This window comes from Periplaneta americana, chromosome 14 (genome assembly GCF_040183065.1).
Source record: "Periplaneta americana isolate PAMFEO1 chromosome 14, P.americana_PAMFEO1_priV1, whole genome shotgun sequence".
Taxonomy (NCBI): Eukaryota; Metazoa; Arthropoda; class Insecta; order Blattodea; family Blattidae; genus Periplaneta; species Periplaneta americana.
In genome coordinates this window covers 108,920,653-108,941,708 of record NC_091130.1, presented here as the reverse complement: position 1 = coordinate 108,941,708, position 21,056 = coordinate 108,920,653, and the positions used below count along the sequence as shown (strand labels likewise).

At 33.0% G+C, this 21,056-nt stretch overlaps 1 protein-coding gene across 1 annotated transcript in view; it reads right to left on the bottom strand.

Annotated features, from left to right (window-relative positions):
• The window catches only part of LOC138713646 (rhomboid-related protein 2-like), a 32,310-nt gene that overhangs the window by 5,164 nt on the left and 6,090 nt on the right, over window positions 1-21,056 (bottom strand). Inside the window, exons 2-6 of the mRNA XM_069845902.1 lie at window positions 18,872-19,060; window positions 17,422-17,598; window positions 10,573-10,709; window positions 9,352-9,565; window positions 4,319-4,432 (exon numbers count right to left, since the gene is read on the bottom strand). Coding sequence (XP_069702003.1) covers window positions 4,319-4,432; window positions 9,352-9,565; window positions 10,573-10,709; window positions 17,422-17,598; window positions 18,872-19,060 — 831 coding nt within the window. The remainder of the gene's footprint in view (window positions 1-4,318; window positions 4,433-9,351; window positions 9,566-10,572; window positions 10,710-17,421; window positions 17,599-18,871; window positions 19,061-21,056) is intronic.

Sequence of the window (21,056 nt, the reverse complement as noted above, 5' to 3'; positions counted from 1 at the left end):
GCTGACATTCGATGAAAGGAAGGCAGTTTTGAAGTGATACATTAAGTACGAAAATATTAATGAAGTTCAACGCCAATGGAGAAATGAGTTTCCAACACAGCCACCGACATGTGTAACAATTGCGCATATTCAAAACAAATTTGATGGCATAATTACAGGTGAGGTGTACCTGGAGAAGCTTGAGACATCCATTTTACCTGCCATCTGAGAGCTGAATGGGGATGAAAGGTTTTACTTTTAACAAGATGGTGTCTCACCCCACTACCATAATCTTGTCAGGGAGTATCTCAACGAAAATCTACCTGCACGATGGATAGGTCGAAAAGGTGCTGTCGAGTATCCACCTAACACCTCTGTACTTTTACCTATGGAGGACAATGAAAGACGTCGTTTATCGACAAAGCCACGCACAATGGATGAGCTAAGAGAATCCATCGTACATTCCTGTGCAGATATCCAACTGGACATGTTACAGTCGGTAGTTCATGCAGCAGTTTGGTGGCATCGCCTGTGTATGGATGTTAACGGTGACCACTTCGAACATCTATACTGATTTCAGTACTTTGAACATTAAGCTACACTTTCACCTTCGTCAATTCATTTGAAAGTTATTGGCAATTAAACAGTATACCAGTATACATTTTTTGGAGCACTCTGTGTTTTATCACATGTAATCACTTTAGTTCTTAATGAAATTGTGTTCAATGAATTAAAGAATTTCCAATTCTCAAGAAAAGACTTATATATAGTTCATACGGATATAAGTATTCTATGATGGGAATACATAAATGTATAAATGTTTATTAATATTAATATACAGAGAATGTTTGTGTTTTTGTATGAAGTAATCTCAGAAGCTACTTAACCGATTTGGCACCACTTTTGAGGCAACAAGGCCAGGAGATAATGGGGTAGGATGGCCAATTCCTCTATCCCATAAAATTTCCAACTACTCCAAATGGTAGGCTCTGGCCAACTCTATAACGTAAATACATACTAATTATTTTTAGATGCACCAAAATACGCTAGTTATATCAGTACAGCGCTTCCACAAATGAGAATTTTGTTTTCTAACACTTTTAACTTAATTAATATTAGAGGAGGAAAATTCGCTCCGGTGCCAGGGATCGAACCCGGGTCCTTGGTTCTACGTATCAAGTGCTCTCATCATTGAGCTACGCCGAAGTCCAATCCACAGCACTGGATCGAACTCCCCTCCTCCAGTGTTTGTTACCATAACATATATACTCTGTAGGACCAAAAAATAAATAAATAAATAAATAAAATAAAAAAAAAATAAATAAATAATAATACTTTTAACTTACGTTTAATGAAGCTTAGAAATTCATGCCAATAGAAAGAGAAACTCAGGAAGTTTTGTTTCAGGACAGGAAAACCTACGGTACCTACTCTAACAGAAAGAAAGTCGCAGCACTTTGTCCTCTGGTTTTAGGGACTGCAGCAACTTCAGAATCTTCCACACAGTCGACTTTAGTATTTACAGCTCGCTGCTGATAAAAGATTTTCACAGGCCAAATGAGAAACTTTCACAGACATGCTCAAAATGCTCCCTTGCTTACTGGCTGGCGTCCAGTTGTTTTCCTCTTACAAATAAAATCGAAATACCACTTGCAAATTGTAGGCTCACTGGTAAGTTCTGCACTAAACCTTGTTCGGAAATGTCGTTGGACACTTAACTACAGACCGTTTTCTAGTACAACAATGGAATGAGTGTAAGTGTGCACGGGGTATACATTACGACACATGCCCTTCAAAGAGAGACTGCTCACAATCACAACAAATAACGCGAATTACAGGGTCACTATACAACAGGTTCCTTACTCTAAACAAGTACAATATAAATAATTGATTAAATGGCGATCTTACTCGTGTTAATTAAAACGAGTAAGATCGCCATTTAATCAATTATTTATATTCAAGTGTTGAAAGTAGTGCACGAAAGATTCAACATGAAGTACAATATGTTTCAGTTTAGCAATGTTTATGATTTTATGCATCACTTGTTTAAATAAAGATGAAGTACGAAAATACAGGAGTGGGTAGAGGAATTCGGAAGACAGTATATCTGTGTGTAACTTATGTAAGACTGACATAATCAGTTCTAAAAGATGGATTTACAGCAGCACCTTCAACTAGTAATTCAGTGCCAGTGGACGAATTTAGCAGAGATCTGTATGAAATGATGGTGCTTGTCAACATTCCTTTCAACAATGTTGACGATAAGCACTTAAAAAATATTGTTGGAAAGTAGGCCTACACTTGTACACAAGGGCAGTACCTGTGTTATGATAGTACAGGTATTTTAAGTTAAATTTTACAGCAAAGATTATTGTAATATAGACTTAAACATTTCATTCTGGGCAGTACCTGTGTTACAGTTGTACCGGTGTTTTAAGTTAAAATTTTACAACAAAGATTATCGTAGTATGGGCTTAAACATGTTGTGTCTCTGATACAGTAACATTTTAAATTAAATTTTACATCAAAGACTGCTTTAATATAGGCTTAAACATTTCATTAAGAGTAGTGCCTGTGAAACAGTAACATTTTAAGTTAAAAGTTTATAGCAAAGATTATGTTTATTCTTATGTAATACACAACACAGCCCTACACTTGAAATCATTCTTTTATATGTGTACTGTAGTTGTTGTCTTTGATGCAGGAACAGTCTATTTCTATCGTACAGCAACATGCACTACTACTCTTCGTCAAATCATTTAGCTCATTGCAAAAACTCCGTACCAGTATGGTACCAGTACAATATTCACTTAACCTCAAAGAGTAGTGGTTAAGATTCCGGTCTCTACTAACAGTTGACTGTTTAACATGAAAATCAAGGATACAATACCAAAAGCTATTCTGTCTTCCATTGCAGCCATTTCGTTTCAACAATGAACAAATATTATCCAGCAGTCTTACCAAATGATGCACTGAAGGAAAATTTTCGGTATGAATTTTAAGTGGGTACCTGAGTTTCATTTAACGTAACTTAAATGTGTTCGAAATCGGAAAGGTAATTTGTATATGTGTAATAAAGCTATTTGCATACACCAAAATTCACACAAACATGTAGCTACATACATAAGCAAGGAAATAATGACCTCATGTTATGGATAAACTTATGACACTTCAGTGTGACTACTAGATAATTTTTTAATTCCTGAATTATATTAATTAACTACAGTGCTATAGTTGGAAACAAATTTTAGGGGGTACTGTTGAAATCTCCTTGGTCAGATTAGACTCTGTATGGACTCGTACTGCACTTCTTTTCCAAGATTACTTCGTCATGCACCCGTCTCTGTGGACCTCCTTCCAGATCGCAGCCACAATTGCATATAACGCAAGAAATTAAACACTGACGATAGTGGCCCAACACTATTTAGGAACAAAAGCCTAGGAACTCTTTTACTGGAAGAGTATTTCTTTTCTTAGTGCAGATAAATTGGAATAGAATCTATAATATGTAACTGGACTCAAGATTCTTGAACACACGAAAAGTAACAATATTTCTCTCCTCTACCAAACTGTTACCATTACACCTAAGCAAGTTTAAAATTAGCGAATCAGTGCAGCACAATTCTTGAGGCACCATATCTAAAATTAGTGTTATACAAAGACGTACGCAAGTTTTGAAATTAGCAAATCAGTGTAACAGATGTACTGTACGTCTAAGACATTTACAATATATACTGTACTTAATTCTTTGAAAAAAAAAGTCATTTATAGTTGTTTGCCATGTGCGTGTACTCCAAGTTCTCATGTTTACCACACTTCAGTTTCCCGTGATTACATTCTCCCGACATCGCAGCTCTAGTGATTGAGTCGCTATGTCATAAAGTTAGTGTTAATTACTTTAGAAATACCACGGAGGTATGCAAGCCTGAAATTAACAAATTACAACTACTCCTGAAGTGCCAGACCATGGTTTTTGATAAAACAACGAATGGACAAGCATTTAAGGCGTTTAAGCAAAGGATATGAGATTACAGCCGTTACTTTTATGACAGATATAAAAATGAAAATGTTTTTCAAATAGCTAACATTCTCCATTTCAAAGTATAGAGACTATTTAAACATCATAGTTAATATATTTTCGAGTCTATATTTTTTTCTGGTATGGTAACAGCAAGTTTTTATTTTAGATGGTACAGTGTACCGGCCAGACTATAGCACGGATTAATTAATGACAATTCTGTCTTGTATGTTAGCATCATTTTTTTTACAATGATACATTTCATTATATGAGAAACAAATACTGGTATCAAGATAAATTATTTGCTTCCTATATACTTACAGATTGCTGTTCATCAGTAAAGTAGCGATTGTAAATAGCCGACCCAACATCAGTAACAATAAGAATGATTAGCACAGCCAGCTGATAAGCTGCAAACCTCATTTCTGACCAGTTCTGAAAGCAAGACATAATAAACATTTTTTTTGTGTTTGCACGTACAATCTTCTCATGTTATTCAGCAAATGTAATGTACTTTTCAATCATATAAATGACTTCACAGAATTTTCACTCATCACAATTTAAAGATCTAAAGAAGTTTAGTGATTATTTTAATTTATCAGCAATAAGATTTATTTTACGTGAAGATATATTAAACATTCTATTCACATATATTCAGGCTACCACATGTATCAAACATAAACATCAAATCATATCCATTTGTCCACTCATATAATTTCCACAAGTCTTAAAAACATTTTACATAGAAGTATAAACATGTATAATAAAGTTACAAGCTCTATAATAAGCAGTAAACAAGAAAAATTTAAAAGCACAGTCAACAAGTTGCTGCTGCATCATATGCTGTACTCTGTATCTGTAGATGAATTCATGTCTTTAGATCTTACATAAAAGTAGACCTACTAATCTGTAATTGTGAAGGTATATAGGTAGGATGACCAGACGTCAGGATTAAGCCTGATATGTCCTCCTTTTTTAGTATTTTGTGATCATCCGGCCTGGCTTTTTCCGAATATTAAAAATATCAGGCTTTCAGACGTACACAATTTGAAACACAGCATATAACGTAACGTTTGAGGTCGAAAGTACGTTTTTCTGTCATTATAAGAAAAATATAGGCTACGCATACTAAAGAGAATTTTGCTGTTCGTAAAAAGACATGTGGTGACATGTTTCCACTTATTGTCGCAATATTTGCAACAGTATCTGGCACTCAGTGTTCTCAGTCAATAAATAGAAATTTAACATGTTGTCAGACTTTTTTGAAAATTTCCTGCTTTTTGCTTCAAATGTCCTGCTTTTCAAAATTTTGATCTCGTTACCCTACATATAGATCACCATTACTATAAGAACATCCCTGTTTCTGTTCTTGTCGCTGCTGGTTTTGTTATTATTATTATTATTATTATTATTATTATTATTATTATTATTATTATTATTATTATAAAAGGTGGTGGAACTCAGAACATAAAGTGGATGGGGAGATGATTACTGTCCATTGTACCTTTTCATTGTAATGTTTTTAGCTTTAATATTGAACCTGTACACACTACAATCTAACTTTGATTAATACGATATAAGTAACAAGTCAACATAAAGGATTACATTTTGTATTTGAATCGCTTGTCTGAGAAATGACGCAAGGCTAGAGAAGTATATTTTTCAGGAATTAAAAACAATATTTCTACCAAATAGTTTAAATCTATTGAATACAACTTATAAGCCTATACCTATTGAAACTATATTTAAAGATAATTTTTGCTCCGAATTCAATTCTTGTTAGTTTCTGTAAACTGGACATATGTTGCTCCTAAAACAAATCATTTTAAAAATATTTTTTAAGAATTGTAACGCCTAGAAAGTGTTACAAAATTTTTTATGTGATTCATACATTATATAACATTCTTAAACATGATACTAGATAATTATTACATTTTAAAAGAATTTGAAGTGTTGAATTTCATTTGTTACACATCAACAGGCGTTCATCTTAGTAAAAAATGAACATTAGAATTTCTGTCCTGTGTTTAGCGACAGTAATTCAATGAATATTACAACATTGAGATTTTATCTTGTATATACAGATGATTATCACCTTAGCACTAATCTTCATTTGTTTCCTTGTACACTTTGGGCCACAACAATATCTCCTTATAAAGCTCTTGAATCTCATCACTTTCTAGCAGTACTTGGTAATTTTCTGTAAGATCTGAATTTTCTTCTATCTATAGAAACACACTTCTCTACATCAGTTTTGGATGTAGGAAAAAGTGACACTGAGCTCTGTGTCTTTAATCTGAATGTGTAAATATCTAGTCCATTTATGTACATTTTGGTGGTCAAGACTCCATTATGTTCTTTTCTAAAAGTAAAATAATGAACTATTGATTTGTAGAAAAATACTTTGTCTTTTTGTATTTGTCTTCCCTGTGATTTTAAGCAGTTATACTGAAGAGAATGCTGCCAGGAAGTCAAAAGAAGCACAGCAATGTCAAAGAAAACTTTTAATAAAAAAAAAAGCATCTTCTGCGGACCTCTGAAAAAAGAACTAAGGAAGAGACTAGTGAAGTACTTTGTGTGGCATTGTATGGGGCGGAAACATTGGCATTACAACGGCGTGAAGAGAAACGATGGAAAGCATTTGAAATGTGAATGTGAAGAAGAGTCTGTAAAATGGACAGACAGAATAAAAAATGAAGCTGTGCTAGAAAAAGTGGGTGAAGAAAGAATAATGCTTAAACTGAAAGAGAAAAAGGAATTAGCTGGGTCACTGGCTGAGAAGAAACTGCCTACTGAAGGATGCACTGGAAGGAATGGGAAAAAAATTTCGGGACAGAAGAAATCAGATAATAGACAATATTATTATATGAATTGAATACGGAGGCAAAGAGGATGGCAGAAAATAGGGAAGATTGGAGAATGCTAGGTTTGCAGTGAAGGATCTGCCCTTGGGCAGAAAACCATGAATGAATGATTAAATACTGAAGAGAAAATTTAATGGACTTGCATTGATTCAGTGAAAAATTATGGATATAGATCGGAAATTCATGATTTTATAAACAACTCAAATAGCCAAAAATTGCATTTGAACTGTTTCTGAAACAACCGATTGAGGAACGACTCTAGTATACAGGTAACAACAGTACAACTGTGCCATTATGTTGCGAGACAAAAGGAACCAAAATATGCAGTTCCTTCTACGAAGATATGACCATAATGATGAAATGTGATAGCTAAGCCTGGTCTAACCTAAAGTAATGTCACAGACCTCGGGGCTATGCATGACAGATTTTGGCTGATCTTCCACTGACTTAGTCCTACTTGTCACTTGGGGCAGTCACAGAAATTGAGCCTACTTGTCAGGGACGTCGCTAGGGGGTTGCGAAAGGTTGCGCAAGCACCCCATAAAAATCGGAGCACCCTTTCCGCACCCCAAAGGGCAATTTATTAACAAAATACTAGGCATAAATTATTTTGAAGAACAAAAACAAACAAACAATTTCTTTGATGTGAAAAAACTACGTCCCATAGTGTATCATAATGGATGTGATGAGCAATAATAATAACAATAACATTAATAAACAGATTATAGTATGCGCGCAAGTGCATGAAAGAACATTTTGAACTTTTTATGTACCATATTTTTAAAGCTCGCACCCCATTTTTAAATCTCGCGCCCCATCCGCACCCCCCTTGCTCTGATCCTGGCGACGTCACTGCTACTTGCAGCTGTAGACCTATATATTAGATCTATATTGTGAGATTTCTTGACGAATTCTTTGGTTTTTGTTTTACATATGTTGGCATTGCTGCCATCCTGATTCGACTATTGGTTTTCCTTCAGCTCAATAATATTTTAAAGTTTTTGGTCCAGGGATACGTAATCATTCAGAATACATTGCATAGCCATCTTTACTGACTTTCGCTTGTTACTCTTCTTCCTTGGTTCAAGGCTCGACACAGCATGATTGCTAATCCTCAGGGTTGGCTCCATTGTAATTCCCCATTCCTGACATAACTATCTGGATGGACAAGTCAAGAAATGAAATTTATGAAATTACCGTACTTACCTTTCTGTAATATCAGAAACCGAAATATTGACAGAAAGCTAAGTTGATAATTTTTCACAGAATTCGAATCTCCCAAATAATATGAACGTACAACAATCTCTCTCTTTATTAATAAATGCAAACAAAAAGCCTTTTGAGTTTTTCTTAAGTAATAATACACACAAAATAAATACAATCTGTACATGACTAAACTTAACATGTTCTTTTGCATACTGTATATTCCTTTAGTGACCACTTTAAAATTTGTATATATTTTACTGTTAATTTTTTAGAGTTGAGGGAATAGTGGTTTAAAGAGGGAATAGTAATATAACTCTGAACAACTCTGAGAATAGTCGATTTTAAAATCAAATCCCTGTTTTACAATACTGATATCTAAACAATTGCTATGATTATTCCAAATATCCCCTATAATGGAAAAGATTCCATTTCGTTTCAAAGGAGATGTTCTTTATCATATAAATTATTTTAGGAATAACAATATCGTAATCGTTTTCTGTGTCATCACATTTTAGCTTATGTGTCTGTAACATGTTCAAACACTAAACTAAATGACACATACTTGATAAGTCAGCAATGCAGCGAAATTAGTCTTCTTCTTTTAACGTCATGTCAGAACAATCGTTTGAGATCTGATCGCTACAAAACTATACATGGTAATTTCCCGTTGCTTTCCATATCTGATAACAATGATGATGATGGCAGTAATGTCGGAGAAATGAGAACGAGGATCGAACGCCGAAATTTACCCAGCATTTACTCGAAAGGTTGAGGGAAAACTCCGAAAAAACCTCAATCTGGTAACTCGTTGCGCTTACCACTACTGCAAGCTTAAGTATACATAGTCGACGCTACTGATGTCACAGATGAAACAATTTTGTTTTACTAATAATAATAATAATAATAATAATAATATAATGAAATTTATAATAATACGTATAAATATACCAATATTCCTGAACTTTTAGATGTCTGGAATTACATTACTTCGGGCTACCGACAAGTGTTAGAATTCCCTGACTGTCCGGATGAAACCTGGATGGGTGGTAACCCTAATAATACTGGAACAATTATGTTATCTGTATAGGTACTAGAATCTAACAACAGTTAATATGTTATGCACTGCACTACGATAAGTATGAACGATATGTGGCTAAAATTAATAAAACCAGTATAGGAAAATTCGATTTACTTGAAGATACAGCAATAATATCAAGTAGAATATCCTCTACATAAATTTTCGTTTCACGGTTTTGTCTAGAACACACAAAATGAAGTACTCACCATGATTATTGTTGAAATGTGAGCAAAAAGAATGGCATATACACCCCCTGATGCTCCAGCTAGGCGCACGTAAGGATCTGTGATTGAAGTCCCAAGGGATCCTGCCACCACTCCTGCCATGTAAATGATTAACACCCTCCACCAATGATGAACCATCTCTAGTGGGACACCAAGTAACAGTTGCACAAGTAGATTCACCACAAGATGGAAGACCCTGTAAAATATGTGCATGTACCAATAAGTTGTTTTATTTTACCAGTACCGGTACTTCCATAATTGCAAGCATAATTTTACTGTCTGAAAAGTACCTACAATTAAATGACATATAAGAATAAGTTATGTTTATGATTTTTTTTATATATACACAACTAATGAAAGTGTTAGTATTCAATTCACATGTACGTCGAGAATTAGTATTTTTGAAGACAAAACATTTCAACCAAAACTGTAGACTTTGTCTGTGATAGTAGTTAGCCAGCGTCAATTATTTTAGAAGGGGAACAAATATATAGATATAAAATTATTTGTTTATTTATTTAATCAGCTTAACCCTCCGATGGGCACGTAGGGTCTTTTGAGGCTCCAGAGTTGTTCTGTAATGTGTAGTGAATGATGTATATTCTACATATGTGGGTCACCAGCCTCCAAAATATCTTTTTGATTGATGTTGTCCATTAACTGATTTCTGTAATTTAAAAAATGTGTTTTCATTTTATCTTAAATTGATCTGAAATTTAAAAATTCGCTGATGGGTACTTGGGGCTTTTGAAGACCCCAATGAAAATAACATGTAATTGTTGGTTTGGCTGTGCAATAATGATTAAAACAGTTGCAAATAATTATTATAACAAAATGTGATTTATGTCTTATGGCTATAATTCAGTGATAATATATTATTACCACGAGATTTCTTGTAAAAAATATATGGGTCGTTAAAGGCCCCAAGTGCTCATCTACATAACTTCTCCAACGTACCCAGCAAAGAATAAGGATTAGCCTAATAAATATTGTACAGTATTCTTATGCTAGAAATTGTGATTGTAATATAATTATATCTTTAATGACTAGAATGAAGTGATAATATTTTAACCACGACATTTCTTGTAAAAATGTAGGGGTCTTTAAAGACCCTAAGTGTCCATCTACGTAACTTCTCCAGCAGAGAGTTGCAATATACTAGTTAACAATAATACTAGATAGTAGTTATATAGCATTTCTTACCCAACGTGTACAAACATGTATGTGAGGAACCTCCATGCTTCAAACCGCCTGTAGGGTGTATATATCAACTTGTTTGCAACAGGACCATCTGCCATAACTGTGCCTGAATTGCACGCATCTGTCAAGAAGGTGGCAACCTACACATTAACACATTAGTTAGTATATTGTGTCAAGTTTATTTATATCAAGAATCAATGCCATTTAACTTATGAGCAAACCCGGCAGAAGCTGGGGGCCTGAAAATAATAATAATAATAATAATAATAACAACAACAACAACAACAACAATACATACATACATACATACATACATACATACATACATACATACATACATACATACATACATACATACATACATACATACATACATACATACAGTTCAAATCACGTATTAATATTTTTGAAGCAAAACGTTCTTCATTGAACAATAATGAGATGTTTGTTGCTGCTCTCTGCCCTTCGACAGTGCTGTATTAGCATGTCTTTTTTTATTAAAAAAACAGCAGTATGCCCTACTACAATGTAATATTACATGATTTTTTTCCAATATACCGTAAGGTTTGCTATGTCGCTGTCTCAGCTGTGTCCCCACGCTCTCTCCGTCTCACTCACACTCTCTTACAATATTCTCTATTCTCGTCTTGCATAAGCTATAGGCTATACTATAAATAACGTCTTTGGCTTAAGCTCGGTTTGACGAATCTGCAATCTTTCAGTTCTCTTGCATGCCCTTTTCATCTTACAACTATTACAATTTCGACGTAATAATATATCGTTCAAATAATTTGCATTGCAATAACTTTTTATATAGTAGTAGTAGTAGTAGTAGTAGTAGTAGTAGTAGTAGTAGTAGTAGTAGTAGTAGTAGTAGTAGTAGTAGTAGTAGTAGTAGTAGTAGTAGGTTTATTTTGCCTGGCAGGGTTAAGGCCACGAGGCCTTCTCTTCCACTCAACCAGGTTTCAATAATATACATGAAATACAAAATTTGATTACAAAACAACACAAAAGAAAATACCTTAGAAATTACGTAAAATATAGTAGAAAATTACAATAGAAAAGACGAGTTACATAATATAAAATTATAAATAGTCAAGATCGGTTATGTAATATATAAAATAAAGTAGAAAATTACACATAATCAAAATCAGTTACATAACATAAAGGGGAATATACACACTCACACACACACAAACACACAATTGAAGACATTATTACAAAAACAACCCTTGTCAAAATTGCTATTTTTCAGAAGAACACTAAAAATAAATGGAACAACACATGTCAGCTGTTTCCGTACAACTGGTGTTTATCCTTGTGGCTATTCCACCTGACATGTGTCATTTTTGGAGTCTATAAACATTTTAAAGAGTAGCAAATGTATCCTTAACTCAATTTCATTAAAAATGACTAGGGCTGTTTTTGTAATAATGTCTTCAATTTATAAGACCTAAAATGCCCGAGATAAATACGACGATTAATTCACTTGAGATATATTATACAGTTAATATACTAATAAGAGAATACATGTATTACAAGACATAAAATGTTGATTAGCAAATTCGTACTAAATGGCATACAAACACAAATGATTAAGAAATATATCAAGATAATAAAAAAAAGAAAAGAGAAAAGAAGAAGAAGAAGAAGAAGAAGAGAGGGGAGAAAGAAATAACATCTTGGTCATTTAAGACTACTTAGAAACTTCCGCAACATTTCTAAGTAGTGTGTACTTAAAAGATTTTAGACTCCGACTGTTCCTGATTTCCTGTGACAAGGAATTCCAGTAACGAGCTGTGTGTATTGTGAAGGAAGCAGAGTAGAGAGATGTATGATGGAATGGAATTGATAGAACATGGTTATGCTGTGAACGTGTATCACGGTTGTGGTGGGATGCTAAAAGTGTGAAGCGAGGAACTAGGCAAATAGGTGTGGAATTATTTAAAATCTGATACAGCAAACAGAGTGAATGAACTGAACGTCTCTCCCGTAAACGAAGCCAAGATAATTGAAAGAAATCCTCGGAGACATGATCATAGCGACAGCTGTTAAAAATGAAACGAACACAAACATTATGAACACGCTGAAGCCTCAATGACAATTCAACACTAAGATCACTATACAAAACGTCGCAATAGTCAAAGTAAGGCATCACTAGGGTCTGTATCAAGATCTGTTTCAGTTTAGAAGGAAAGAAATTTTTCAGTCTTTTCAGTGAATGCAAGATTGAGAAAGTTTTCTTACAGACATATTTTACCTGTGCATTCCAGCTGAGATTCGAGTCGAAATGGAAACTTAAGTTTTTAACCGTAGTACTGAATGGTATTATAGTATTATTTAAAGTCACTGGCAAAAGTGTATTAATGCTGATGGAAGATGGTATATATTTATATACACTGGCGGACAAAAAAATTTGGGACATTTAAATTTTACTTTCTATTTAATATGTCACCAATATGTTTTAAATGGTGATTAATTTAATTATAAGATTATAAACATAACATAGACTGAAAACGAAAATGATTATGACTTCATATCAACAATAAACAATAACATCACAATTTAGATTTGAACAAAATTTTGCTTATGGAGAGTGTGACAACAATGGACATTATTGTTGGTAATTGTTGGTGTTATGAAGTCATGTTCATTTTCTTTTTTTTTTTCTTTTTTGTATAGTAAGATTATAATCTTATTAATCACTATTTAAACATATTGGTGACCTATTAAATACATTTACAAAGTAAAATTCAAGTGTACCAAATCTTGTCCGCCAGTTATAACATATTATATCAAAGATACCAGATTCCTTTATTATTTTATTGTCTATACAGGAATATTGTTATACAATCACATTTAGTGAAATTAACAATTGTTACAAAATTGTAATCTCATCACCAAATGATTTGTACCACACAGCATTCGACAGTATTCATTCGACTTTCGAATGTAAGTGATCGTGTCAGCCTAGATCATTATATATATATCCTACAGTATATGTGATCTGGGGTGTCAGCAAGTCTACTAAGTTATTAGGCTACATTTTATTTTCTGTTTCCTTGGTAACCTATAATTAGTAACGGGGAGTTTCTGGAAAGAAAGCTAAAGAAGAAAGAAAAGCCAGTATTAAGAAAATTCCGAAACTAATTTACTATTGTAGTTCCACTGGCAACGAAAAAAATAATAAATAAAAGATGATATTGGAAATGATAATATAGCAGAAATGACATTTATAATTCTTTATTTGGCATTCGAATTTTCTGTTTGTAACCAATGCATATGCTTAACATTCATTTTCCAAGCTAAAGCAGCTACAGATACGATTAACTTAATTTTATTTATTTATAAATAGTTTTGAAATAATTTGATGAATGGCGAGATTCAATTTCTGTTTCCTTTGAAAACGTCCAGTAATATCATTATCAAACTACACCGAAGGCATTAACTAATTAGAACTTATAAAAATATAGTAAAGAGGTCTAATAATTGGCCGTGTCAAAATGTCCCAATTTGTAGCTATCTTTTCATTTTATGGATTTATGAAGTTAGAAATTATTTAGTGTCAGTTAATATAATGATAATGAATTAATATGATATATTATCAACAGTAATCTCACTAGAAGTTTTGATTTATCTAGAGAAAATCAAAACTCAAGTGGGATTTAATCGAGCCCCTACAGCCGAGGCTGGCAGAAGTTTAGAGTAGGGACAAATTGAAGCTTGCGTCCGCCGCCATGCTTTGGGAGAAGCACTGGCTAGCAGACGGCTGCACTATACAATGCTGAATGTTTAATATATATGTTTGGTGTCTCTTATAAATCAATCTGAATGAATAAATGAAAAAAAAAATCTTATTAACATTTAAAGCGACCACGTTAAAGACACAATCAAGCTTAGTTAGGCCTACTGTTAGTTTGACATGAAACGAAAGAAAACTGTAGCAATTTGATACCGCAACTAAAGATTTTGCATAGTTATTTGACAACATATAGAGCGAACAGAAATACAAACGCATATTGTAGTAATAGTTCAGATGAAAAGAAAATTATTAGTATTAACTATTATTAACAAAACACTGCCTGTGTAAGACGTTACATTAGGCCTACATTTTAAACACGTTTGCTTTGATGTGGACGAGAAATGAACAATTATTATTTATTCGCTTCCATATCACATAATATAGGCCTACACCTGTAAAATCCATTATCACAGCTGTAGAATGAAATAAACGTCACATGCATGAATTAGCCAATTAGTCATATAATAGAACTCAGGCCCAGTGTACAGAACATCTTGCCTATTGATTTATTATTATTATTATTATTATTATTATTATCATTATTATTATTATTATTATTATTATTATTATTATTATTATTATTATTATTGACTCCGTTAAATATTGTCTTACAACATTTTTATGTAAAGTCGTGTTGTACTGGTAATCTTAAGCTGTGTGCTAAATCTGCTCTTTATGTAGTACTGTTATTTGGTTATTTAATGACGCTGTATTAACTACTAGACTATTTAGCATCGATGGTATTGATGATAGCGAGATGATATTTGGCGAGACGAGGCCAAGGATCCGCCATAGATTACCTGACATTCACCTTACGGTTGGGGATATAAGAAAAAAACCCAACCAGGAAATCAGCGGGAATCGAACCCGCAACCGAGCGCGACTCCGGACCGACAGTCCTTAGCCCACTGAGCTACGTCAGTAGACCTTTATGTACTTTTATGGTCAGTTTAACAAGTTTAAAATATGATTCTCGGGAGGAATCTGGGATCCATTTTCTAAAATATGTTCCTATAAGTGTAGAAAGATTGTACACGTGTTCTGCTTCTAGAACACATTGTTTTCACACGATGTAAGAGTGGGTGGTACTATGCCATTGAACTGTCAACATCTGTATAATAGCTCTTTCACTTAAGCGGCATATTTCTATAATCTCAGATGATGGTATGACAAGACTCCCATTATTCTTTCGTTAAAAAAAAAAATAAAAGAAATTTTGTTTACTGCTGGTACGTACCATAAATTGAGTCTTTAGATTTATTACACCATATTTTTATTAATGATTTAACAACTAAGCCAGCAATGAATACAATCACATTTTGACAATATTGTGTCATTGAGAATGATGTAAGAATGAGGGAATTGCAATCAATGTCTGCAGTAGACGAGTCATATCGCCTCTGATTCTCAAAACACTGAGGATTATTATTACAGTGAGTTAGGTGTTTGGAAAATACCGTTGGGTGTATAGACATTTTTAGCGGACATCACTCTCTTTGTAATATAATTTAAATAAATTATTTACGTATTTTCTAACGTATATAAAAAACATAAGTAAAAATATTCCATGTATTCGGTCATAGGAAATAGAAATAAACTAACAAGTATATTTATGAGCAATATAAGGCGTTTGTTTAGATTTACTTCTGTTATTTTATATTATATGTTAGAAAATACGTAAATAAGTTTGGTTATATTACAGTGAAGGAGGAAATCCACTAAGAAAACGGCTATATACTCAATGGTATTTTCTAAACTCCGAATGCTTTATAGAAACAATCATTCGTGCTCCCCAAATATGGCGTCGCGCGAACCTGCGCGAGAGGTTTCAAATTTGTACACGACACCAGCGCCAATTGTGTGTCTAGATATATAACTACAACGTCTTTGGATTTAATTGACTATTACACGATAAGAAGAAAGTATATAACGATTAGAAGAAATGAAATACTCTAATACAGCAAAATATTAATTGACTTACTAAAATTCTATTTCACTTATGTCAGCTTCACCAAAATGTTTGAACATAGCCGCCATTTTCAGTTGCCTACCTATGCGGTAAACAAATGACAATAGCAAAGCATGTTTTATAGTACCGTAGAAAAATATTTGAAATGTTGGCAAACAAAGAAATAAATGCTAGGGAAGTGATAAAACAAATAAATGCTAGGGAAGTGATAAAATTGTAGCGATAAGCAGCCATGATTGGTTGAAACACGTCCATTCGTACAGTTTTATTGGTCAAAAGTAGTATGACGTAGTAAAAATGTAACAGTCAGAATAAATCGTAGTAATCAAACTCATCCTCTTTCACAATAGCCCTGCCAAGACTCTGGAATTCGCTACCTGCTAGCACCAGGGACTGTCGAAATAAAATTGAATTCAAACGCAAAGTTACTAGGCACTTGGTCAGTAATTCATTTCTTGTAAATAGTTTCTTTAATCTATCACAAAATATTTCAATATTCAGTAATTTAATCGCTATACAATTTTGTTATTCTAGGTTTAATTTGTAATTCAGTAAATATAATATATTCTTTGTTTTTCTATGATAAATTATCTAGCTTTAATTAGTCAGGTAATCTTTTCGTACTTTGATTTTATTGTAATTGTAATTGTAAATTTAATACTAATTGTAATGTTATTTGTAATTGTAATTGTAAATTTAATACTAATTGTAATTTTATTGTTCATATAGTTGGAATCTCCTGGTAGAGGGGCAGAGAAGGCCTGACGGCCTTATCTCTACCAGGTTAAATAAATAAATACTATTAAATTTGTCCCATGACCATCGATTCATCTTTTACCACACGCCGCGTATTTAATCCAGTTCCTTCAGTGAGAAGCTGTCAGCTGACTGAGGATTGGGTAGACTGTAAAGTTTATGTTAAACTGCTGTAATTACCATTAATCGGTAGGTACCGATAATAAAAATTATTCATAGTGACACGTTACAGTAGGATATATGTACCTAACTAGATTTAAAAGTGCCTATATCAATAAACATTTACAAAATCATTCTCGAAGCAATATTTATTTACTTTTTATACCTCTACAATGCTGATGAGAACCATTCCCAAAGCAGGAGGCCAACATCCATATTGCCCTTCGTATTCTCCAACACCATCTGTTGTGTCTACAAGGCTGACAGGACGTGCGGGTACAGTGTACTTCACATACCTGTGCACAGCACGCTGGAGGATGTGTTGCCATTCTTTGCCGCTCACCTAATAGAGAACGAAATGCAAAAACATTGTTTTTGTTTATGAAAGTACCAAAAATACTAACGAGGTTAAAACAAGCTGACTGTTGAAATACGGAGGCTGCTTACTCCTGTAACTTTATAAACATCATCATCATCATCATCATCATCATCATCATCATCCACCTCTGAATGTACCACTATGATCTTCTTCATCGATGCCTGTATATTCTTACATTTTAAACCAAAGAAACCCACATAAAGTGTAACGATTAAGCAATGTCAGGGATGTACGCAAAGGGGGTTACCGGGTTCGAACCCTCCTTAAATAAAAAAATTACATATTTAGATATGAATATATTTTTTTTTATCCATAATCGTTTTCCCTCCTCTAAGTTTCACTGTGAGAGTAACAAAATCTACATCGACATAAGGCATAGTCATTCTACCTCTCCTTCAATATGACACACTATGAAATTTAACTTGTTGTGAAACATATTGAAAAAGTTGTTTTGACAGTTCTGCAGAGCAGATGTTAAACATTGTGCATTGTCGATTTTAAACTCATATTAAGAGCGGTATTCAACCGTTCGTTAGTTTGAGTTCTGATTTTATTGTGAAACGTTCGTTTAACGTTTTGTGCATTTGACAGTTAATATTTTAATAATAATAATAATAATAATAACAATAATAACAATAATAACAATAATAATAATAATAATAATAATAATAATATTCAGTGCTTTTTTTTTCTGGAAAAAAGTTTACCGTAACTCTATCATTCGATCACATTACACAACAAAAACGTTGGTTTAAAAATATTAGGCCTACTACCTTATATTGCAATAAGTTCCAAACGGAGCTCATCGATTTTACGCATAGGCCTAACGAAAATTTTGCGATTTCGAGCTATAGTTCCAGGATCAATAACGGGAGATGGCAGCACTAGATTGCAAGAGTTACTTTTGCACCAACGATAATAATGAGAAAATGTAAACTCTTGGACTCGGCAGTGGCGGCAATTTTAATTTTCAATTTCGCTTATAAAATATATCTCTTTGGAATTTGTAATGGCAAAAAGTTTACCGGAACGCGTTCCGGATCGTTCCGGCTGAAAAAAAGTTCTGCTAATACTAATACTAATACTAATACTAATAATAATAATAATAATAATAATAATAATAATAATAATAATAATAATAATAATGTAAAAGTACCCTACGTATTTCTTTAAATTAGAAGCCATATTATGTTCTTAGAAAGACAAAGACATGAACACATTGCAGTTAATACTTTACCATCTGTTTGAACTCTTGATAATTTAAATATCCATTCTCATCCCTGTCTGCCCGGGTTAATATACGCTCCACTGCAGCATCTGGCAAGTCTTGTGCGTAATTCTCAGACGTGATGAGATTACGAAGTTCACATAAAGATATACGTCCATTGCTATTAGTATCGTATCTAGTGAAAAGTTCTCGTGCGCCCTGAAATAAAAGACTTTGATTAATTCTTTACTATCTTTCAAAGTCTTGCTGAAATAAATTATGATTTAAGATTCTCATTAGGGGAAGGTACGCCAAAATATGTAATTTTAATTTTATCATAGAATAAAATCTCTCTGACGCACAGCACGGAAAATCATACTGTTTGAGTATACAATAGAGCAATAATAAATAATTCAATTTACAGATTTAAGAGTTACTTTTTTAACATATTGCAATTATTTCTTTTGTCCATGATGTCACAATATAAGAAAAAGTAGTAAGAATTTAGAAAACCGTGTAAGGACAGAGGATACTGAAATTTATGAAAAATTCAGAATTAAAAAAAAAACAAAGTCCCTTAAAATGTTCCCTTTGTATATCTACTATATCGCCCAATTCATTTTATGCCCCTAAGTGACCCAGAAATGGCATGCGATGCAATTATTATAAATGGTACGACGCTCACTGACTCTTCAGCCAGAGAAACTTCATTTGTTTGTTTCTTACATATTGTTATGTTAAACTCAACATATCTTGGTGAATATTAATGCTTATTCTGTTATTGCATAAGTTTTTTTACAGATATTTACCATTACATTCTAGACAAATTCCCTGGTTGAAAACATGCTATTAAGGACTGTTATGAAAAAAAAATATTAATGGCAAATTTAAAATTAAGAAAGTAAAGAGTGTAAATCTCAGTTCTCATATTTAAATATTAAATAACGTAATTTCTTCCAGTGAATTTGATTAATATTTCTTTATGAACACAATATTGAAAACATGGAACTAATATGTGTAGGCCTAATACAAATGAAGTTATGTAACTTTTTATAAAACATTGACTTTTACAACAAAACTCTAAATTTGAGCCTCTTTTTATGGAATGTGAACTCAGAATTACAATACTTGAGGAAAGTTCAATACATGTACTAAAAATTACACAAATATATCTTAACTTTAAAAAACTGTCATTTTCAGTATCCTCTCCCCTTAAATAAAAGTTAACTCAGAATTTCAATATAAATACTTTATTTGTTAACTGAACTAAAACTTGTTTATATTTTTACATAGGCCTAGTAATCAATTAAGAAAAGTCACAAATTTTAATGAAAGTAATTAACTTAAATAATTACGTTAACTTAGGGCACAAATCAAACTTAAGTAAATGTAATAATAGCATTTTTTATTTTATTTATTTACTGATATTTTATTGTGCTGTACAACAGTTTGGGGTCAATAAATCTATGTATCGTAGACAGTTGATTACAGAAGTAGTTGACCGAACAAGATCCAGCATTAAAAATTCAATAATAAAAATAAAAAAAAAATAAGATAAAATAACATTAACAATGAATAATACATTAAGACATATACAACAACCTAATAATAGCTAAATTTCAGAAATTAAAAATACAAATGGTGATGAACAATATCTATACAGTCTTTTAGAATAAAAATACAAAATGTTTTTAAAGGGAAAATTGGCAAGTTACGTTTTTCGAAAAAAGAGAATACAAACTACACAACAGTTCTTGCTCCTGTTAGTCATTTCAAGACCTGTCATTTACTAATAATCATGTACCTGCTGGAGAGGTCACGAATGCAATGTTCCTATATTATTTCCTTTTCTAAATCAACGTCTACTGCTTGTTCTAAGAAAGTTATTATTCTGATGGTCGGACCAGTAATAATTGCGTGGCTCAATCAGTTAAGGCGCTTGTCTGCCGGTCTGAAGTCGCGCTCGGGCGCGGGTTCGATCCCCGCTTGGGCTGATTACCTGGTTGGGTTTTTTCCGAGGTTTTCCCTAACAGTAAGGTAATCTACGGCGAATCCTCGGCCTCATTTCGTCATATACCACCTCGCTATCACCAATCTCATCGACGCTAAATAACTTAGTAGCTGATACAGCGTCGTTAAATAACCAACTTAAAAAAAGTAATAATTGCAAATTTCCTATGCGGTTCGAATGCAATAATTATTTTGTCAACAAGTG